Source organism: Lissotriton vulgaris, chromosome 1_1, assembly GCF_964263255.1.
Source record: "Lissotriton vulgaris chromosome 1_1, aLisVul1.2, whole genome shotgun sequence".
Classification (NCBI taxonomy): Eukaryota; Metazoa; Chordata; class Amphibia; order Caudata; family Salamandridae; genus Lissotriton; species Lissotriton vulgaris.
The window spans coordinates 1,698,677,174-1,698,701,691 of NC_141685.1; the positions used below are offsets into that span (position 1 = coordinate 1,698,677,174).

The 24,518-nt window shown below is 42.2% G+C and overlaps 1 protein-coding gene across 3 annotated transcripts in view; it reads right to left on the reverse strand.

The window, feature by feature from the left end:
* LOC147751081 (uncharacterized) overlaps positions 1 to 24,518 on the reverse strand; it is a 227,866-nt gene that overhangs the window by 132,829 nt on the left and 70,519 nt on the right. For all 3 annotated transcript variants that reach the window (XM_086937707.1, XM_086937716.1, XM_086937699.1), the window contains exon 4: positions 10,899 to 11,093. In XM_086937707.1, coding sequence (XP_086793833.1) covers positions 10,899 to 11,093 — 195 coding nt within the window. The remainder of the gene's footprint in view (positions 1 to 10,898; positions 11,094 to 24,518) is intronic.

Here is a 24,518-nt window from a genome sequence, read left to right on the forward strand (position 1 = left end):
AGAATTCACAATGTAAAACCATTTCTATAGAATTTGTCAGAAAGTTCACAATCTAAAACCCCTTCCTTGTGCACTTACCAGAGTGTTTTCAATGAAAAATCCATTTGTACTATATTTCTAACATCGTTACACCTTACAAAGCTCCTTCTTACTCTATTTGACACAGGTTCTGTGTTAACAATTTCTTTGTCAGTGATGAGCAGTTCACTTCATAGGGCTGTCCAATGAAATGTTCACAAAGAAGATCAACACCGCTGAGTGGGGGGATCACAGTGTCCAGAAGACCTCCCGGGTAATTATAAGTAACTATAAGTCATTCACAGAGCAGATACAAGTTCTAGCAGCCGATAGATACAAGACAGGTGCCTAACACAAATAGAAATAATCGCGCAGTTGATACCCAGCCATGTCTGCAAGAGCAAAGGGCAAGCAGGCCAAGATGGAACAGGTAAAAGAACTGCTGAAATCTGTCAATAAAACCCCGCCTGTGGTCAAAGGGGAGAGAAAAAACAGATGAAAGATCCAGCAAAAGAGCGCGTTGAGACAAAAGGACGCACAAAAGGAACGCAGAGATACAACCAGGAAAAAGCAAGTATAATGTTCTGAGAGAACAGGACGAGGAAGATGGAGAGGTCAATGAAGATGACCAGGAGGAGGGTGAGCACGAAGGGGATGAAGATCCTGAAATCCAGTCCCTTCCTGACCAGTTAATAGTATCAAGCTCCACTGACACTGCCACTGCCACAGCCACTGCCACAGCCACTGCCACTGCCTCTGAGAAAGGCGCCGGGAAAGCTGAGAAGGGTGAGAGAGGTGAGAAAGGTGATGTAGAGATGGTGAGGAATAACAAGGGAGCCAAGATGGGCCAGGTGGATACTACGCCAAAAAAACCATCCCTAGCCCGTGGGACTGGGAACCAACTAAAGCAGTACCCCCTTTTCTCTAAACCCCTCCTCCAACAGGGGCAACTCTCGAGCACCCCCATGCGGGGGGGGGACGAACCAGGATGGGAAAAACAACATGCTGGTGCAAGAGGTTCTGAGCGCTGGAGGGGTGTCAACTAGCTCTATTACACCTGAGCTGCCAGAGACAGCGCTATCCGTAGGGACTGACCAGGACCTTGAAGAAATAATATCTGTGGCTCCCATGGTACCTATAGCATCGGCGTTGGACAATAGCACAAGCCCAAGCCCGAGCCATAAGCGGGCTTGGGCTTGGGCTATGGAATCTCCTAGTCAAGAGTTAAGCCTGCAGACATCTCAAGCATCTCAAGAGAATGGGTTATTTTCCCTTCCGAACACCACAAAAACAAACTCCATCGAAATATTGCTTGGAACCATTTTCCAGGAGTTAAGAGATTTTAAACATTCCCAGGCCCAGGAGATCTCACAACTGCACAACAGGCTCACGAAAATGGAAGAATGCTTTGGGAGTCTACCTTCAAAGGTCACTGAAGCTGAAACCAGGATTTCATCCCTGGAGGATTCGCTATCAGCAATACAGAAAGAACTGCCGGTAGCCAATAGAGAAAGAGCCCAGCTAGTAGAAAAAATGCAGGACCTTGAAAACTATAACAGGAGGTCAAATCTACGTCTAGTAGGCATTCCAGAGGGACTGGAAGATAAGGATGTAGTCAAGTGGTCAGAGTCCCTCTTGAAAAAAGCCATACCCGAGCTCCAAGGGGATTTGACAATTACAAGAGCACACAGAGTCCCGGCATATAAACCCAACAATATGAAATATCCGCGCACGATTTTGCTTAATTTTTCTGATTTCAGGGTGAAGGAGAGAATCTTAAACACTGCATATTCTAAGAAATCATTCAACGCGGAAGGTGTAAATAACTTTCAAATCTTTTCAGATATGTCGGCAGCTTCTGCTCACAGACGTAGAGACTTTGTTAAGATGATCGACTCTTTTAAAAGCAAGGGAGCCCAAGCTACGATCGTGCAGCAGTCAAAACTTAAAGTACTGGCCAAAGGGAAGTTTTTTATCTTTACAATTCTACACGAAGCCCAGACTTTTCTAGAAGGCCTAGGAGTATAGCTTATAGCTGATTTCCATTCTGTTTCACATTTTCTAGTATATTTCGGAGTATAGCCTATAGCTGATCCCTGTTTTGATCTGCAAGGCGGGGCTAAGGTGACGACAGGAAGCACACAGGGATGCAATGATATGGCATCCAAAAAGAAGAAACTAAAGAGAAGGGAGGGATTGGGGGAGTTGGGGTGGTGAAGGGAGGTGTTGCAGGGGAAAAAAGGAGAGTTCATATATTAGGGTCTTTTGATGTTTACTATATTATTGTACTGTTAAACAACCCTTTTAGCATAAGTACTCATATCTACTCTCTAGCATGTTCTTTAATCATGGCCTTTTTAAAAAAACAAATAGCATGCTGAAGTTTATCTCTTTTAATGCAAATGGTCTGAACAATATTCAGAAAAAAAACGCTATTGAATGCTGGTTAAAAAATTTAAATCCTGAAATTATTTATTTACAAGAGACACATCATAGAGACCAGGCTGATGCAGATAAATTATTCAAGAACTGGGCTGGCCATACGATATCCTCTTCAGCTGGATTGACTCAGAGAGGAGTATGTATACTGAGAGGAAAACATCTAGGTTTTATTCTGGCAGGCACAGCCACAGACCCCAGAGGTAGAAGGGCAGTTGCCCATGGTAAATTACACAATGTAAATATAATCCTTGCTACATTATATGCTCCCATCTTAGACGATTTTCAGCCAATCCTACAGTTAAAAAACGCTATAACTGGCCTTCCTGGGTTAATAGTATGGGGAGGTGATTTTAATCTTTTGCAAAATGCTGTATTGGACTCGTCTAAATAAGATCGTCGTCAGAATAAACCCCAATCTGTCTTGGCGATTCAAAGTTGCAAATTAGACCTTGATATCATGGATCATTGGCGAGTTAACAATCCACTCAAACGAGAATATTCATGTTTCTCGGCAAAGTATAATTCCGCCTCAAGATTGGATTTTTTCTTAACCTCCCATAAGTTAAAGCTATGTAATTATGTTCATCTACCAAACGCTTATTCAGATCATGCAGCAGTCTCCATGGAGGTAAATCTGGGACCACAAGACATAAGCACTATAAAACGATGTTTTTTTAACAAATCTAACCTTCTAGATCCTCAATGGTGTACAGAAATTGAAGAATTCATTGAGGAGTTATTTACACGCAATAGAGGTACAGCCCCATTAAACACGACTTGGGATGCATTTAAGGCCACCTTACGGGGGTTTATTAGGATGAGGGACTTCTATTATGCCCTGGGCGAAACCCATTTTAATTGCTATGCCCAGAGGATGTATGAGGACCGCGAGTATACAGGGAAGCTCCTGGCTTGGCAAACTAATGAAAAACAGGCTCGCAACAGAATTGACCAACTAACTGACCCAATTACTAAAATACAAGCTAAGACCACAGCTTTAATTGGTGAGTGGTTCCTGAAACATTATGAGGGAATCTATCAAACAACAGAAGAGGCCTCAACTGATTCAATGAGGGAGTTTTTATCTCAACTTACAATCCCCAAATTAGATGATGAAGAGAAGGAATATCTCATCGAGACCTTCTCAGAGTCTGAGTTGGACGAGGTAATCGGTTCCCTTCCCCCAATGGAAAGGCCAACGGTGACAATGGTCTTCCAATTAAATTTTTTTTTAAATGTGAAGGAATTCTACGGAAAGAACTTTTAATATTAGTAAATGATTTACTTCAAGGAGGATCCACTCCGGATTCTTTCCGCTCAGCTTTGGTAGTTAGTATTTTAAAAAAGGGAAAGGATAGTGAGAACATAAACTCGTATCGACCAATAAGTCTACTAAACACAGACTATAACATTTTTACTAAGCTTTTAGCAAATCGATTGAATAAAATAGTGGGAAGTCTGGTAGCCAATGATCAGTGCGGTTTTATTGCACGTAGGCAGCTCCATACAAAAAAAGATGAGTATTTGGATTAAAATACTAAAAGAAGACAAGAAGCAGGAATCCTCGAGTAAGATTATCGAGAGGTGGAAAAAAAGGGAGGATATTGAAATCAATCAACAAATTTGGGATAAAATAAACAAATTTAATAAAACAATTTTTCGCGGCGCTAATTTTAAACGCATGCAATTTTATAATAAATGGTTGATTTACAGAACTCCCTCTTATCTCCACAATATCTTTCCTCTAGTTGCCGATAAATGTTTCCGATGTGAGGAAAAAGGGACCTGGAAACACATTGTCTGGGAATGTCTTAAAATCCAACCGCTATGGAGGGAAATTGAAAAATACCTCTCCTCTGAGCTTAAAGCTCCTATAATATTCGATGATCTAGTCCCTGTTCTAGGCTGCTCAGCGATCAATACCAAACATGACGAATTTCTTTTCATAGCTTCTCTAATAGCTAAATCACTCATACTGCAGTTCTGGAAAACAAACCAAGTACCGACCTTTCAGGCATGGAAGGCTAAATTAATACAAACACAGGGCAGGGAAAGAAAATATGCGCTTAGATCAGGGGTGCTCAAAAAATATGAAAAAAATTCTGGAGTGTTTTTGAACTGTAAAAGATACCTTCATAATCACTAGTCTGCCTATATGCACTTTTTAAGCACTTCTGCACTTTACAATTACTTTTTGCACTTTATAATCATGTCATGGATACTTGATCGCTGATTATTTATGTATAACCATATGCAATGTTTTGTACTAAAGCTTTTTTACAAATGTATTCTGTAATGCTGATCTTGTTTTTATGAACTCTCAATCAAAATAATTATTAAAAAAAAGACGTTCAACACATGGGCGGAGCCAGAGTCCTGGCATCATCTTACTACTGGACTCTGCACAAAGTCCACTCCTTTAGAACTTGACCCTCAGGGTACCGAGGCAGAGCAGCCCAAGGATGTTTCAGGGTTGGTGTGGGCTAAAGGGTCAGAACTCCACAAAGCACACACTAGAAACGTCATGCAACAGTGTTGAAGTCAACACTTTCACGTCAATGAATAAAAGCGATTTAATTCACACACAGCTAAATACTTAGCACAAAATAAGAAATGTACACAGTAAAAACTAGTTCTCTCTAGCCCTTCCAATGCTATAACCTTTCTGTATATATATATATATATATATATATATATATATATATATATATATATATATATATATATATATATATATATATATATATTACGAGAATCGTATTCACAACCGCTTCACGCTGAACAACGAAAGAGCAAAACCACCAAATACGTGCAGTTTTCAGTGATTTATTTGTGCATAAATCTTAGCCTGCAATCCACCATGACGCGTTTCGCCTCCAACAACGAGGCTTGATCACATGAAGTGTCATGAACACAAAAAAGGGCATTTATAGTGCAAATATTCAAATGGATTCAGCTGATGTTATTGAATACATAGACAGTGACAAAATACTGCATGTTTACAAACGACAATAATGGGCATAGTGCCCATACAATTCAACTGATAAATAATCATTAGTGGATTTTTGGATTATACCTAATTTCATTTATAATACATATGAATAATTTCATATATTTACACCTAGTTAAAATCCCAAAAATCCAAAAATTTCATATATGTACATCTTATTTATATGCAAACTAATTACACTATGTACAAAATAATGAAAACATCATAGTGGGTAACAAAACCTTGTAGTAATATTCCCAGTCGTTTAAGAAAAACTGAATTGCAGTCATCACTGTCATAAATATTTAACCCAAGTGGATGAAGATAAATTCATATCAAACTGCTACTGAGATCCATAATCACAGTTCTCCCAATAATACCCTCCCTAGGGTACTGCAGATATTTAAAGTGTATTTACTGAGAGTGCAAGTGCTACATAAAAACTATTCTACAGAATTCTAACAGGTTGGCGAATCTAGTCAAAAAGAAATCCCTTCGGAGGTTCTCTTGTTTACATATTCTACTTTTGACTTATTATCTACAGGAGTAAGCTCAAGGAAATTAGAGGCAGGTGTACATATCCTCACTGGCATTTAATCCACCAGGGTTTTTACTATTAAGTTCTAAAATATATCTTGTCTCTAACAGGCACAACTTGGCGTCCCTGTTGCCACCTCTCTTAAGTGTAATGTAATATACTGTGTTCCAGCAGTCTGGACTTTATTTTTGGATATGTTATAGGAAAAGCAACCGACACCTTAAATATCCAAAGTATATCTATGTATGTACCCTGTCCTATGTTAATGTTCATTTTTTGTACAGAAATATTCTTTGTCTTGAATTTAAAATAATAACTTTTCAGACAAACAAATAACCCTGGTTTCATGTTTTATTACTCATTTACTGTATCTATGATGTTAGTGTGGTAACATCTTGTGCTTCTTATTTGAAGAACGTTTCATTTTAAATTCAACTGAACAGCCGCTGATTCAATCCAGGTTTTGGTACTTTGATTGCCCCTAAACAAGTCCTAACCAGTGCTGAAATTGCATATAAACGAAACCCCTTGCTGGCCATTTTATATTACATTAAACTCTGCCCGAGCCCGCAAGGGTATATTGGGTTACTCACCTTCTTATACACCTCTCTTAAGTGGCAAAATGGAATCGACAAGAAAATATTGAAGACTGCTGGAGTCACTATTGTGAACAGACTCGAAGTGCCTCGCCACTGGATAAGTTTGATCCTTTCCCGTTATTGCCCTAAGATGTTGCAATATACATTTGTGGGCGGGAAGACATGTACTGCCCACATATTGAAGCCCACAGGGACATTGCAGAACATAGACCACATATTCAGTCTTAAATGTGAGTGTCTTATTAATGGCAATTGGCTTCTCAAGGAAAGGACTGGAAATATGGGTCTTATTTATTCCTGGCGACAGGCCTTACATGATTGGCACTTCTTAAAGCCTGTAATACGATCCATCCAAGATTTGGAGGTATCGAGAGTACTGCTTACCAGGGCATTGGCCATAGTGGGGATCTACGAAACGTGAGGTTCGGTTTGTTAGACACCAGCAGACCTCCTATTACCGGGTCCCCCTTAACGAGATTCCAGTTTTTGTTGAAGATTTTCCTAATTGCTGAGTGTTGATTGCTATAAGTGACAATAGCTCTAGCTTGTATTTGCTCTTTGTCACTCCCCATTTTATCAGATCTTATTTTGGGTACCAGGGCTTGTTCCCTCGAGATTTTTTTCATGCGTTTGATGGCCCGTCTAGTATTTCTTTACTGTACCCTCTGTTGAGGAATCTTATTTTACTCTCTTGCTGTGCTAAATCACATTCAGCGTCTGAGCTACATATTCTCCGCAACCTGAGCATCTCCCCGTAGGGGATACTCCGGATGAGGTGTTGCGGATGCTGGCTTTTTGCGTGAAGCAACGTATTCCCTGCGGTTACTTTCCTATGTAGCTTTGTTTCTAGTGCGTTATCTTTGATGTAGACCTCCACGTCTAAAAAAATCACAGTCTCTTTGTGAATCTGTGAGGGGAATTGTAAGTTCAGATTGTTAACATTAAGGGCCCGATGTAGGTAAATCCCATTTACCGATTTTGAAATACCGAATTTTACCGATTCGGTATTTCAAAATCGGTAAATGGGATGTAGGTCCCAACATCTGGATTCTTTTCCGAATCCTTAAAATTCGGTATTTACCGATTCGGTAAATACCGAATCGGTATTTGCTATTGAATCCTATGGGCCTTTGAAGCCCATAGGATTCAATTCAAATACCGAATCGGTATTCAACGATTCGGTAAATACCGATTTTGTCAAGGGTGCAGGGGGTGTCACTTTGACACCCTCTAGCACCCCCAAAACGGGCATGTGTGCAATGTGGCACACAGACATGCCCTAAGGGCACGTCTGTCTGTCACATGGCACATGTGTACATGCACAGATGTGCATGTACACAGGAATCGGTATTTTACCATGGATTTGTATTCCATGGTAAAATACCGATTCTGTAAGCCATTTGCCAATGTAAAATTGGCTACCCACATAGCATAATCGGTAATTTTACCGAATCGGTAAATATTACCGAATCGGTAATAATTATACCGATTCGTTAAATATTACCGAATCGGTAAATTTACCGATTCGGTAATATTAACGATTCGGTAAAATTACCGAATATGTGCACCTACATCTCCCTAGCCCTTTACCGATCGGAAACGGCCGAAAATCGGTATTTTCGGCCGTTTCCGATCGGTAAAGGGCTACCTACATCTGGCCCTTAGTTCCCTTACAAATTCAGTGGCTTCCTCCGGAGACCCCCTCCATATCATGAACAGGTCATCTATATATCTGAGGTATAACATCACCTTATTGGTCATAATGTCCCCATGTTGGCCCATGAGGACCTGCTCCTCCCACAGCCCCATGTGTAAGCATGCGAAGCTGGGGGAGAAACAGGCCCCCATAGCCACCCCTCTCATCTGTTGATATATTTTATTATTGAATGTAAAAAAGTTCTGATCTAGGCAAAGCCTTAACATACCGACAATCATTTTATTGTGTTGTACACATTCCAAGGGGCGCTTATTAAGGTAATGTTCCACTGCCTTAACACCATCACAGTGTTTAGTAGACGTATAAAGTGTGGTCACATCCATAGTCATTAAAAGAAAATCATCACTCCAGTCTACTGTGGCCAATTTGCAGATAAAGTCAGTAGTATCCTTCACATAGGAATCCAGTTTCTTAACCCACTCCTGTAAAAAGTAGTCAATATAACGAGAGATATTTTCAGTGGAACTGTTTATAGCCGAAATAATTGAAAAAGTGGAAGTGGAACAAAAAATGGGGACAGACGCAAGCGCCCGTCCCGTTTTTTGTTCCACTTGCCCTGATTGCTTTTTTTCTCTCCACCTACTCTTGTGGCATTTCCGACGTTCGAGCCGTTTGCGGTTTGCCCTTTGTTTCCTTGAAAGGCTTTTGGATGCGTACTTGATCTCAGAGTGTCCCTTCGGTTTTCGCACAAGCAACTCACCTCCTGTGCAGGGGTAAGTTTTGTAAACCCCAATCCCTGACCTTTTGAGGGACCTCCCTCTGTTTCACTTTCTGCCGCTGAGCTCAGGTCAGTAGAGGAGGCCGATGTAGATGCTGCCTCTCGTGGCCTCTGCCCCATTTTGCCAATTCGTGCCTTGATTCCATCATATCTGCGGGCGAAGGTAAAGATATGTCCATTCAAATAGTCTAGTCTATCTCTCTCAAATTTAAAAGCTTTTCGTTTTTTAATAATGTCTTCCTCCTTAGCCAGTCACACATCCATGTCCTCCCTCATTTTTTTGATATTTTCATCAATATCGACTTTTGACAATTCCACTTCCAAACTCTCAATTTCAGTTTGTAGTTTGACCCTGTCACTCTCCGCATATTTAACTAAGATCCTCATTAATTTTGCCGCGGATTCCAAATTCGCTGCAGCCCAAACCTCCAGCATGAGTGGGTCTGGACTGTCGTAGCTCGGTGCGAGCGTTATGCGGAGACCCCTGGGGACCCGTCCCACTTCAAGATACCGTGAGAGGGATTTGTTTTCCCACCATTTTGCCTGTTCTTTCTTGGTGAGCTTCTCCAACTTGCGAAACAAATCTTTAATTGTTGGGTTTGCATTTCCTTTATCGGGTTGTTGGGTGACAGAGCCAGAGCCTCCCCCAGCCGGGGTTTCAAAGACCGATTCAGCAGCCTGCTCCCTGTGTCTCAACACGGCGGCGGACATTGCTAGTTATGGCTATTTTTAAATGCAGTTCACTGAAAACACCGGCGGGTTAACACGTTTAAAGCATTTCGACGTTCCCACCAGGCACACTCTCCACTGCGCTATGCTCCGCTGTCTTACCCGGATAGGGCTGCCGCACACCTCAATCCTGCTTCGGTGGTATCGGCTCCTTCGGTTCCAGGCAGACGTGTGCTAACTCGCAAGGGCAACCACGGCTTCCTCCTACCGGAGTACGGTGTCGATTCCGGTTCACAGAATCATAGCTTCCTGCCGTGCCATCGCCCAAACATCAGAGAGGGGTTACACTCGTAACCAGGAAGCTCCCAGGTACTATTAGATTACGAGAATCGCCATTCACAACCGCTTCACGCTGAACAACGAAAGAGCAGAACCACCAAATACGTGCCGTTTTCAGTGATTTATTTGTGCATAAATCTTAGCCTGCAATCCACCATGATGCGTTTCGCCTCCAACAACGAGGCTTGATCACATGACGTGTCATGAGCACAAACAAGGGCATTTATAGTGCAAATATTCAACTGGATTCAGCTGATTTTATTGAATACATAGACAGTGACAAAATACTGCATGTTTAAAAACGACAATAATGGGCATATATATATATATACATCTGTATATATGTATTTACATTTATAATATACAAAGTATATCATATCATAATATATTAAATGCATATGAAATCTATGTAAAGACGTGTGTAAGAAGGTCTTGGTGTTAAACGATGTAAATGCTATCCCGATGATGCTTGCCATGGAGTTCACAATATAAAATCCCCTTCTATCGTTATCTGTCCCAGTGTTCACGATGTAAGCTGTATGGTAGTTCCCAATGTAAAACCCAATCCTGCTGATTTTTTCTCACAAGGTCACATAATACCTAGTATATTTTGACGGGGGATCTGTGTTAACAGTGTCTCTGTCAGTTACATTGAATGAATCTGCTCAATCAAGGGATAGGTTCAGCAAAGGGATGAGCCAAGGCTCCCCTCTCTATGCTGGTTTATTGTCAGTGCTTGAGCCTTGGCAGGCAGCTTCATTGTGAGCCAAGACCTAAAAATAGAATAAGGTACCAATACCATGGCATTGTGATGACCACTGTGGAGTCCTCATTGCTACCAGTGTTTCGCCATGCTCTCACATGCTTACCGGTGTCGATGCACTCGCTGCCGGCTTTGTCCCAGAAGGTCTTCCCATTACAGTGAACACATTTCATGACACCAGAGAGCTCCAGCCATTTTGTGCATGCTGTGTCACACCGGTAATGCAGTTCCTGCCCAACAGGGTATTTTCCCTTACTTATATTTATCGTAGCATGTTTTATGGACTTTGGAGCACAGTAGCCTGGAAGAGAAAAAGACCTAAGGTTACAATAAGGTCAGGGAGTTTAACTTTGAATGGGATAGAGAAGCAATAAGAAAATTAAACAAAATTCGAATACCACAAGCGACTTGCCCCAGAGGAAGACTGCGTTGAATTTAACAATGAGGATTAGATATTAAAATCTAAACATTACATTTCATGAGAGAGACCCTCTGGACTTAGTATGGGAATGGGAACACTTACGCTCTAAGTGAGTGGCTCTGGGTTGTGTGGTTTGAAAACGGAACCCTTAGTCCTGACTGCTCAGGCCTCCCGGTACCAGCTGCGGCCAACTCAAGAAACTCTTTCAGAAGAAAGGGTGAGATTGGTACATGAGCTTGGAAAGACCATCTGCCATATGAGTACATGATGCACTTTACAGAAATAACTGAGAAGATGTATAAATTGACATATCAAACTGTAGCATGACCTTGACTCCGATAGTGGTCAAGTAAATAGAGTATTTCACATATGGCAAATACAGCTGTAAAATAGAGAATATTTGCTAAATTGGTTTTCTAACTCCATTTGCTTTCAGTTGTTTAACTAGTCTTTAACATTTGTATTGGTAGGTCTGATGCTAATGGGCTTTTATGAATCAAAACAAGCTACACAATTTACAACAGTGGTTCTTAACCTGTGGTCCGGAGACCCATGTGGGTCTGTGAAGCCTACTCAGGGGGTCAGCAACTTCTTAGAAAATTAAATATTATTAACAAATTAATGAAGTGTATGTGAATGAAGAAGTAACATTGAAAAATGTAAAACGTTTTGTAAATGTGACGGAATTTGAAATTGGAGTCTAAAAGTAAGGTTAGCATCCGCAGATGGATTTGTGGAAGCAGTGCAAAGTTCATCAAACAGAATATAGTATTGATGATGAGTGGCCGCAATTAAATTTAGAAAAGCTCCAACCTTCCCACTAAAATGTAATTAATTTTTTTTAATAATTATGTATTTGTTTGATGAATGCTTCTTTCTACATTTCTTTGCAGAGTTTTTTGGTTCAAATTATTGAAAATGCTTAGGTCAGGGTCCTCAGCTTCCAGTAATGTTTCAGTGGGGTCCCCGGAATCCAATCATTCATCTATGGGGGTTCCTGGGCTCTAGAAATGTTTAAATAGGGAGCCAGAAAAGTCAAAAGGTTAAGAACCACTGATGTAGAATACTTTGACATTGGTGAGCCTTGGCGATTTATTAAATGATTCTTATTGTATTTTCAGAGCCCCTGAGGCATTTGATTCAGGTCACACCGACAACACTCATAATGACATCTCATCAAGTTGTGCCAACGTCCACTCATTGGCTTCTTCCTTCCTTATGCCCCTGAAAACTAATAAACCAGACAGCGGAGGTTTTGTCGAGGGACTGGCACCGAGCATGGTAAGCTTATATGGTGCTGTAAGCAACTGAAGGCACTCCCCTTCAACACTGCTATATAGGCCCTTATAAGACTCACCTATTCAGATACTGATTACTTGCCAAAGTACAAGAGTTTCTTTTTTGCTCATCTATGGGCATTTGAGCTCTCTGCCTCGTCCCTACCTCCTTTACTCATGGCTCCCATCAGTCCTTGTTGGCTGAGGAATCTGATGACTGTGACCAACACACACCTGTCCTCTGTTCCCGTCCTCTCTGACATCCACACGAGCAGCTCCTGACAGCCCATGGTTCAGACTCCTCCCCTGCTCCATGTCCTGAGAGGTGACTGCAGCCTCTTGTGGCTCTCGCTAGCACTCTCCTCATGTGTTATGTCTGCTGGTGGATTATCTGATAACATCTATATAATCATTACATCTATACAAATATTGTTTTCGAATCTGTGAGACATCTCTTTGTTGTAAATGCTGATTTACTCCAAGTCATCTACGGGCTACCAGAGGGCAAGTCTTTTTAGGTCTCGCCTAGAGTGCAGTGCAAATGCACTACTCTAGGAGAGGGCCTCTTGGAATCACTCCAGACATTCAGAAAGCTTTCAGAAAGCTTGTGCATGTGGTTGTCACATCAATTGGCCTTTGCATGTGACTTTCAAGAAATGAAAGCACGAAATTGGCCAAAGATGGGTGCATGTCCCACCTCTTCTTAAAATGTTTACTCCCATTGCCTGTGGGTTTCGGGAGCGAGCAGGCTGGCAGATGCATTCCTTCTGGGTCACGCGCTTTCGCTTTTTATCGGCTAAAGAAATGTATTGCCTTTCCGGCCCAGCTGTAGCTTTCATTGCATGTTTGGCTATTCCTGAATCCTGTATCAGGTTACTAATTGACATTGATGTTAACACGCCGCCCTGCTTTTTCTTTTGCCCTCCTCAATCCTTCTGCTCAGCGGGCCGGGTGTTTCGCTTGCCCTAGTTGGTCCGTGGGGTCCTTCACCCGCTCTCTGCTCCCTCCTACGTCATGTTAAAGGAGTCTCGCGCCTCTCTTGGTCCCATACTTTCTCTGGGAGGTGTGTAGGCGAGGGAAGAGCGTGTGTTTGATGAGTAGTGCTTTGCCTCGTGTCTTTCTCATGGACTCTCTATATGGGTAGGTTATTTATGGTTCTTAAGGTCTCGAAAGGGCCTAATTTCCCGACACACTTCTTCCTCCGCCCTTGTCTCATTTTGCTCCGCACACACCTCTCACTCTCTCTTTTTTTCTTCACTTCTCCGTTTCCCTCCCCTCTACCTTTTCCTAACACATTTCTCCTCAACTCATTTCCCTCACTAACTTCCGTCCTTCCCCTCAAACTACCCATACTCAACCACTTCTCTGCGGTTTGCCTAACAGACATTCTTTCCCCTCTCACCTCCCCACGCACCTCGATGCTCGGTCCCTCTGCTGTCACTGACATCCCCTCACACACTCCTCACGCTTCTCGCGCTACTTTCTCTGCTCTACTAATACATAGGTAATCAGGAAACATTGGTGCATCCAGTAAACAGGCCCCGGGGCCCAGGAGTGACAGGAGTCCCTTGCTCCATAGTAATAGCTACTTTTATAATAACCAACGGTAGTGCTGAGAGTCTGTTTCTTTTGCTTGCAGTAAGGCACTGGCACCGTTTCTACACCATTGCTCTTCACACTCTTATTTGCATTTGTCCTTATAAACACCATTTTCTCCCTTCTTTCCTCCCTTTTGCTTGCTTTTCTTTCTCCTTATTCCCACACTCTAGCCCGACTTTCCTTTCCCACACATATTGCTTTTTCTTTTTTCTCACTCACCTACCCTCATTTTCCTTTGCAGCCTCAGCCTCCCTTTCCATTCACATGCTCCTCATTCTCTTATCTACCTTATCCTCCTGCACTTCCCACTTTCTCCCTGATTCAGTTACCCTGAAACCCTTGCGCACCTTCTCTCCAAACCCCAAAAGATTTCTCTCTGTCCACTCACACAAACGTTTCTTCTATACTGTTTCCCTCTCACATTTCCATTGTTCCCTTCCAAAAAGGGGCTCTCACATCCTTTCTGATGCTCTCTTCAAAAAAGCCCCCATATCAACTTTTCTCCTTACCAATTTCCCGCTTCACCATTTCTTTCTGACTGGCTTGACTGACTCTCTCTGACTGACTGACTGACACTCACTGACTGACTCTCACTGACTGACTGACTCTAACTGACAGACTGATTCTCACTGACTGACTGACTCTCTCTCTCTGATTGATTGACCGACTCTCTCTCTCTGACAGACTGACTGACTGGCTCTCACTCTCTGACTGACTGACTGACTGACTGACTCTCTCACTGACTGACTCTCTGACTGACTGACTCTCTCTCTGACTGACTGACTCTCTGACTGACTGACTAACTCTCACTGACTGACTGACTGACTCTCACTGACTGACTCTCTCTGACTGACTGGCCGACTCTCTCTCTCTCTTTGACTGACTGACTGACTTTCTCTCTTTGTTGCTTAACAGTGCCACTGATATTTTAACTCATTAATAATAATGGGGTTACCCAGTGTCCCTTCAGAACCTGGGTATACAATATTATAAAGCTACAGTGACTTATATTGGGAAGAACAATTTCTTTAACAATAAAGCTTAAGTCAAATAACTTTAACAAATCAATAAATGAATGACACAAGACACATGAGCCTGTAGTTATTCAGTATATTCATATTCATATACCAAAGTTATGCAATAATATGAGAATTAAACCCTCAAACGAGGCTGTTACACAAAAGTGACATACAAGTAACTCAGTGACAAAGTGACACAGCGTGATCCTGTGAATCTGACAACAAAAATGACAAATAACATAGACATAATGTGTGGACAGATGATTTGACAAGATGTCCATTTTCTTGTTCACTTCTGCAGTTTAAAAGAAACATCTTTAACAAAAGTGGGGTATCTATTGGATTATTTGCATGGATTTCAGGCTTCAGAAATCAAAAAGGTGATCAATAAATCATGGGACTTGGTAGCGGATGAAGTGGACTCAGATGTGAAGACAATCCATGCTTTTAACAGAGGAAGGAATATAAGAGCCTACGTGGTGAGTTCTCTGTTCAAAACCCAATGTGGCCCTGACTTGAGACCACAACTCAGTTTACCCCCATTGTTGGGACAGTATAAATGTGGGCACTGTAAGGTCTGTGAAATCACCATTGAAAGAAAGGACTTTACCCATTCCAATTAGAAGTATGTACTGAAACACCACACTAACTGCAACAGCACCGATGCGGTGTAGATAATTAAATGTCCTTGTAACAAGTTCTATGTTGGTCAGACATGACAAAAAGTGAAGGCTACAAACCTCCTGCATTGTAGCAGGATGCAGCAAGCTGACAGTCTGAGGTGGTGGGTCCTAGAAAACATAATTTCCAATCACAGAGAAGGGGATGCTTTGCCCACCCTAGGTTTAAGGGAATGTAAATGGATACCTACACTTGATACTGTAGACCAAGGCCTCAACGAATTTGAAGCAGCCTTACTGAATAATGGTGACACATTTGTTTTCATTACAGGGCTATGAATGTATAGTCACATGCTATTTCATTGTAGACAGGTGTTTCTTGACGTACTGTTATTTGGGTTTCAAGAGGTACAAGTTCCATAGCTTTATTGCTTAGTCCTTCATTTCGTACTGCAGATTCTTCAAAGGTGACGAGTCTTCCAGTTTGAACCTCCTGGATAGTAGACAGATTAGGGCGTCTGCTACATCTTTGGAGTCCACTTGACCTACTGCTTATGATCGGCCACATGGTGTGGTTTGACCAGGTCGATAGACACAAACCTGTTCTCCTTCTTTCCAGCAAAGGGCGGCAGTAATACTCTTCTTGATCTGTGGATTGCTAGGACAGCTACTGGTTGTCTGTAAGAATGCCCAAATTCCTTCTTGTCCGCGATCTTTTCTATGACTAGATCCCCAATCTTTGGGACCCAGACAGGCCTTGCTGGGACAGTTGGTTTTTCTTCAGTGGTTGTTGGCTTCAGGAACACGTTACTTTGTTTCTTTCTTATTTCATTTAAGTCCTGCAAAACAGAGCCAAACAATCTTTGATATCAAAGGGTATTTGGTCTACCACTGAATTCTGACAATCAAGGTCCCATATTATCATCCTGGTCCCAAAAAGGACTTCATATGGAGTGATACCCCCCAGAGAAGTTCTTGGCAGATTGTTAAGACTACATTGGACACTTATTAGATGTTTGACCCACCCATCACCCAAGCCCAATACCCTAGCTGTTATAGATTGCTTTAGGTCCCGGTTTTTTCTCTCCACTACCAAATTTCCCTCAAGATGGAATGGACTAGAGTACCGCAATGCAACACCCAGATTGGCCATGGCCTCCTTGTAAGCTCGAGAGCTACACGCAGGACCCTGATCAGAATTTAGCGTGCCGACTGCGTATGTCCCGATAAAGACTCGCAAATCTTTTATAACAGTTCGAGCGTCAGCCGAGCCCTGAGGCCACATCCAAATGAATCTCGAACACAAATCCACTGCAACCATGATATATTTATAGTTACCATCCCTTTGTAAGGGACCGCAGTGGTCCAGGTAAACGCAAGCTAATAGTTTATCTGAAATTAACAGGGACGTCTGCGCAGGACGTTTCACAGTAGAGACTTTCATCTTTTGGCAGATTTCACATTCCAAAACATAGTTTCTGGTCAGCTTCCTCATGTGTGGCCACCAGTATCTCTGTTTTAATAATGACACTGTAGCGGAAACACCTGCGTGTGCAGAGGCAAGCCCTTCATGTGCTGCTAAAATTAGTCCTAATCTATGTTCCATGTTTGGAATTACTCTATCACCCACTCCAGGGATTTGAGCAAACAGGACATTATTCGCATAAGTTATGTATGAGTATTTGAGTGGAAAGCCTTTTGGTAATGTTTTACCACTGTCTTTGCTCGAAGCATTGACAGCTTGCATTATTTTGCCATCTATTTTCGTTTTTAAACGAGTGATTGCAGCTACGGAAGCCGTTTGCAGAGCTGCCTTCGCGGCTTCATCAGCCAATGAATTCCCTGCAACGTGAACGCCATCACGTTGATGACTTAGTGTATGTATCACGTGAGTGTTTTGTAGTTCTTGTCGTAACTGAACTACTTGTTCCCAAAGCAATTTATGCTTGATTGTGCCACCTTTTGCATCTTTGAAGCCGTTTTGTATCCAGTTCTGCAAGTATTCATTGTAAGATTGTACACAATAATACGAATTGCACACAATGAGTGTGGGGAATTCGCGCTCAGTATTTTCAAGCTCCACTTAAATGCTTGTTGTTCAGCTCGCTGAGCTGCACAATCTCCTAGAGATTGTGTTTTAGTGACCATTGGTCTGAATTTGCCATCACGCCAGCAACCTTTAATGATCGCGCACGCCGCACTGTAGGCTTGTTTACCCACCGTAGCGGGTTGAGCTGATCCGTCAGTATAAATTATATATTCATACTGCTGTAGAGGCAGAATTTCAGTAGGCAGGGAACATTCTTGTTCGTATTGTAGAAATGCTTGTGTCTTCAAATATGGGTCAAAAATGTATTCAACGTCTGTTGCAGCAAGAGAATTAACCCATTGTATCCATTTAGAATGTAAAGCTTTAGCATTTGGAATGCTCGCTTTTGTCACTGCCTCTAAGGCAGGTATAGGAACGACCATAATGCGTTTACCCTGTGCGAGGGCCCTCTCTTTTGCTACTGCAGTTTGAACCGCTGTCAGAATTTTTTCTGTTGAAGGAAATTTCATTTCAGCTTGTGTGTACAAGTGTGATTTGTAAGCTATTGGTACTTTTTCATCTTCGTTAAAAGTTAAGTCAGTGAATCCGCATTGTCCTGGAATGATTCGGATCACTAAGTTGCGTACGTTTAAGCGTGTTTGCAAATGTTTTGTTGCTAACATGTCTGTTTGGAGTGATTCGCAAAATATCTGTGGGTTTTTGAGTCCAATTAACTGTTTTAAAATCAGGTTTGATTAATTTGTAGAGAGGTTTTACCCTTTCTGGGTAATTTAGAATGCATGTTCTTCCGAAGTTCAGGAAACCTAGAATCGACTGTAAGTTTTACAGCGTTTTTGGAAGTTGGAGCAGTACACACTTTTCTAAAAAGTTGTCTGCCAGGCTTTTGTCTTCACTTGATAACTCGTATCCTAGGAAAAGGACGTTGAGATGGGCAATTCTTGATTTCTTAAAATTCAATTTGTACCCTTCAGAGGCGTTCCCGCTGTTCAAGTGCCTATCCAAGTCATCGTCTGTTAGATATATGTCATCTACATATAATAATGCCTCATCATCATACATTTGTAGTAACTCTGTTACTCTAGCTGAAAATAACCCAGGACTATTCTTGAATCCCTGAGGGAGACGACAGAAGTGACGCTGTGTCCCCATAATTGAGAAAGCGGTCAAATACCTGCTTTCATGTGCAATGTTTTGACAGAAGAAACCGTTAGAAATATCTAATGTTGTTTTATATTTTTTACGCACAATGTTATTCATTATTGCAGCACTGTGTGCATTTTGTACTGCAAAAGTTTTGCAACAAGAGTTTAGATATCTGTAATCCAAAACTTGACAATATGTATTGTCTGGTTTGGAGACAGGAAACAAAGGATTGTTCATGGACAAGGTGCATGTTTCAATCACCCCTTGGTATTCAAGTTGATCTAATATCTCCCTGACATGTTTTTTAGCTTCTTGCTTAACCGGATTCTGCCTTTGTGCAATTGGTTGAGTTTTTAACTGCATTTTATGGTGAGGAGAATCCTCATTCCATCCTACATGATTTTTGTATAGTGCAGGAGCCTGGGCTACTGCCCATTTCCTGGCATAGGTATATTTTAAATGAATTGGAATAGGGTTGGAGAAGGCTGGCATAATGATGTCCTTGCCATGTGGGCACTCCCTGACAAACTCTGGTGGCCAGTCTTGTTCAGCGAGAAGAATGTCATAACCCTGAGAGAGCCGCTCCCAAAAGAGTTCTCTCACTTTTCTTGTTATATCTCCCTCCATCCCGAGTGATACTTCATATAACTTAGGTGGACAACTAACCCTGGTATCTGCAGTTTCAACTTGAATGTATTCATTCAAGTCCACTGTCTCCAGATGTTTCTTCAAGCTCCTACGAGCTATGGTGACTTCTGCTGCCCTGCCCAACATTATCTGAGCCCAGTTCCCGTTCTTGAGTTGTGTTCTCAAGATCCTCGGCATGTCTGATCTTTAGACATGCTACCTTCTTTTTGGTGAATTGATGTTTCTTGTTTTTCTGAATATGTTGATCATCTTTGGACATCACGCGTTCTTCCTTGTGCTCTGACCATCCTCTTCTTTCGGATTTTCTGTGACGAAGTCTGAAAGGTACGAGAGGAATGTGTATCAGTATCTTGATATCTATCAGGTTTCCTCAAATTATCCCTATGCCTGAGGTTATACCTCCTTTCAGGGGGGTCCTTTTGAGAAGACCTACCTCTGGAATGAGAACACTTCTCTTTAGAAGTTTGTTTAGTGTTCTCCGACTTCTTTTTAGGAAGAGTAGGAGTGTTTTTAGTAAAGACCTTTTCAGGACTTTCTGACAGTTGGGGTTTAACTGGTTTTCTACCCAAGCTGTCTCTCTCTAATTCTTCATAGGATTTTTCAATTATTCTGGCCAGTTCTTGTGGTTGCTCAGGTAAATCAAATTCCCTTAACTTTTGGCGTATCGCCACGGATGCTGCTTCACCTTTAATATTAGCTAATATTATTGTTGAGACCTGTTTGAAATCTTTCAGTAATTTCATACCTAGATTTAAAGCAGGCTCTGCCCCTTATTCATTTTGAATCTGTTTCAGGACATCTGGTATTACCGCCATAGACGGAACACCATGTGTTTTAGTGGTTGTGTAGATTGCAGCAAAGACTGTACCCCAAGTGTCGCAGTCCTCCAGACGTGGTGCCATCCCCATTGGTAAACAGATTGTTAAAATTCTGTGTTTCTCATGAGGGGTACTATTAGGAAATACTGCCTCGATTTGAGTTATTTTTTGAGCTATCCAGAATGGAATTTGTTCCAGTTTTTGCGGGTAATTTACTAATGACTGAATGTAGAGTCTGTGGTGTAATTTTATTTGTGTTCCTCTGGTAAGGGGGATGTTGTGGAATCATTATTGCCGGTTGGACTGTAAGAGTCCGCATGACATATTGAACCAATTGTCTATAGATTTTTATTAGCTCTTTGAGTTGAGCTCGTAGTTCCACATCCGACATCTCATTAATTTCAGGGTGTGGTCAATAGGTGGCTAATACCGGCCATGTTGCTCCTGGTCTACCTAGTGGACTGAGCCTGGTAATGTGATTTATATGTTTTAAGGCGCCTTTAATCCAGAACGCATGCTCTTGGTATGTTAGTGGAATTTCAATATCCTCGAAAGGAATGTATTCCTCTTGTGGATCATCTTCATTGTAGAAGTGAAACACTTTCGTTCTTGGATTTGCTTCAGGGAAGATTATTTATGAATAGAATATCTCTGTCTGGTGATATTCATGTGCCTCTATCACAAAAACTACCCTACCACCTCTTGCTGATAGGCCATTTCATATAAGTTTTATAGTGATGGCTTTTCTTATTTTTTCAGGAATGCTTACAGTATCCTCATCGGTTTCTTGGAAACCTGTATAGTCTAGAACTTGTACGGCGTTGTCGCCTGTAGTTCCACTGGCCCCGGGAAGTACTTTGCCGGCCATTTTGTTGATTGAAAGTTTGCAGAGCAAGTTTCAAGGAAACAAAGATAAGGTGCACAATATTTTGGAACACTGTATGCTTCAACATTGATTAAACCAAAAAGATAATACATAGGATTTTCGTCCTACTCAGCTATGACGGATATTTTATCCTTTTACCCACTCCAGATGTCTATTGGACTATTACGGGAAATTGGGTCTCTGAGAAAAGCATGACTGAGTTACTTTAGCATCTAGCGTTAAATTAGTGCCTTACCAAACGTTAGGCGCCATGTAGTGTAGTTCCTATATTCCCAAAAGGCTCTGCGCATTGGAATAATATATCCTATAGATTTGACGTAGGACTTAGGTCAGTAGGTCTCCATCGAATATACTAAACTTAATAGTGAGTGCCAGCTAGCTCAGAGGTCACTAGAAACTTTCTCAAATTCACAAGAAGGGATTAGTTTCTGACAACCGCATAAACATGACAACTTTGTTTCCCTAGGACTGGAATAACTATCTTCAGAGTCGTGGAAACAATAGATAAGTATTTCACTCAGTTAATCATGCATGCTTTGTTTCTACAGAGTTGCATAGAAATAGTGAGACAGGCGTTTTTTAATAAAAGGATTTATTGAACAGTCTTCTTTCTCATGCAAGAGAGGTGAAGTACTACAATCGTTAGACAGAATGCAAAGTATAATGCGTGCTGCGAGTATAGTATTATAAAATAATACTGTAAGAGCATTGTATGGTTTCTAAGCCATATAAACTAAGGGTGGGCGGGCTGCTACGCATTTTGCGTAGCAGGCGTAGAATCCGGCACTACGCACGCTCCTCAGACGGAGCGTAGCTGGCCGCCACCCGCCTCCCTCCCGCCCTCCCTAAATACTTTAAATTACACCTGTAAATGAATTAAAAGGCACTTATTACCCAAGACGGAAGCGACGAAGAGAGGGTGCCGAGGAGACGCGGCGGGCAGCGGCGGGCAAGGTAAGTGCCTTTTAATTCTTTTACAGATGTAATTTAAAGTATTTAGGGAGGGTGGGAGGGAGGCCTGTGGTGCGTAGTGGGGCTACGCGGAGTGCGGAGGTGGGCGTAGTTTCTCGCCCACTTCACGTAGCTCCGCGAAGCCCCACTACGCCCACTACGCCCAGGGTTAATATAAACATAAATACATAAATACACAGGCTAAAATACTCAACTGGTGATTCTAAAATACGCCTACCCCAATGTACCTAACCTAAGTCTAGTACGTGGGAAGAAGTAAGTATGGTCTTTTGCATAGGTTTAGTTTTGCCAAGAATCTACCAAAGGTTTCTCTAGGTTCTAATCTGCTCCATACCTTAGAATGAAGGAGGTCTGGTATCTCTGTCTTGGGACTCGATTTCCCAACACCCCGCAAGGATAGTAAGAAACACTGGAGCTGGATTTCTCAGCAGAGGAGGGCAGCTTCCTGATCAGTGCGTCAGCTGGAGAGTCGGCTTCCTTCGGCACTTGCTGTAGTGAGCTGCGTCAGGCACGTAGGTCGTCGAACTGCTCCGAACCACTGTGCTTTGCCATAGCAAGTGAAGGTATATTTATACCTTGAAGGTGTTTAGGAATGCCATGTTTGACGTAAAGTCGGGCATATGATTGTCATGAATGAACACCTCGGGAATAGTTGTTCATTGTAAAACTAACTGAGTTCTTGGAGAAATCAATATTCATGCAAGGGGAAGTCCCTAACGGCTTAAGCTGGTTTTCCAAGAAATCGTTGTGACGTTTAGTGAACGGATGGAAGTAGCCATGCCTGTATTTGGGTAGCATGGGCTATGCCTAAATAAGGGCTTGTTTTCTAAGCCTATATAAGGGCAACGTCAATTGTACCTATATAAGGGCATGAATTGGGAAAATCCATTCCGAATCTAAAAAGGCATACAACAGGGGGGCCTCTGCGCTCCAGGCAATGTTCTGATCGCCTAGTCTGACAACCTGGAGGAGTTTAACGGGTACACTGTAGATTTCTCCCAGATTACTCTTAGGCCGGAGACTTCTGCAAATTCTGTCAGCTTGACCCAGATGGGTGTTAAATCCTCGGTGATGTCTCTAATATATATCAGAAGGTCATCGGCATACATAGAAACACTTTGCACAGCATTTGCTATGGAAATGCCCCACTGTTCTCCTTCCTGTCGCAGCCGTATGTCCAGTGGTTCTACCGCGAGGGCAAAAAGCAGAGGCTAGAGCGGGCAGCCCTGCCTCTCTGCACCGCGAATTCCGGTGAGATGTATCGCCCTATACAAACATTTATATTTATTTTATTTTATTTTAATTTCTTATATCGCGCTGGACTCAATCCCATAAGGGTATCTCCGCGCTTTGCCGGCCAAAGAGTTGCTGTAATCTTTTAAGGTGCATTAGGGGGACTGAAATGCTTCCTTGAAGAGGAGTGTCTTCAGGGCCTTTCTGAAGGATAGATGGTTGGTGTTCATCCTCATTTCCATAGGAAGTTTGTTCCAAAGAGCAGGACCAACTGATGAAAATGCTCGGTCTCCCTGTCTAGCTCTTTTTGTTGCAGGGGGTTTCAGGAGTGCTTGGTTGCTTGAACGGAGTGACCGGCTGGGTTGGTACAGTTCAAGGGATTGGGAGAGGTATTTAGGACTGTCTCCATATAAACATTTGTGGACCGTACAGCATATTTTGAAACTAATACGCTGCCGTATAGGGAGCCAGTGAAGCTCTACCAACAAAGGCTTGGAGGGAGTCCTGGCCGGCACACCCAAGACTAGCCTAGCTGCCGTATTCTGGACTACCTGCAAACGACCTACTGCATCAGCGTTTGCTAGCGTCAGCAGGCCGTTGCAGTAGTCTAGGCGGCTAGTAACCAGAGCCTGCACGAGTGTCTTCCAATAGGTATCTGGAAGATATGGAAATACTCGTCTTAGGAGGCCAATGGTGTGAAAGCATAGTCCTGCAGTGTAATTGGTGTGCTCCTTTAGGGTCAGTTTTTGATCAATCTTAACCCCTAGGTTTTTGACATGAGGCTTAGATGTAGGGACTGGGCCCAAGTCCAGCGGCCACCATTCAGGAGACCAAAGAAGACTTGCCCTGCCAAAAAGCATGACCTCGGTTTTTGCAACGTTACATTGGAGGCAATTTGTGGCCATCCAATGTGACACTGCCCTCATGCGAGGTGAGTTTGGTGTATAAGTGCTGTATATACGCCATGAGGGTGGGGCACAGTCCTATTCGTTGTAGAACCAAGAAGAGATACTGCCATGTGAGGGAGTCAAAGGCTTTTT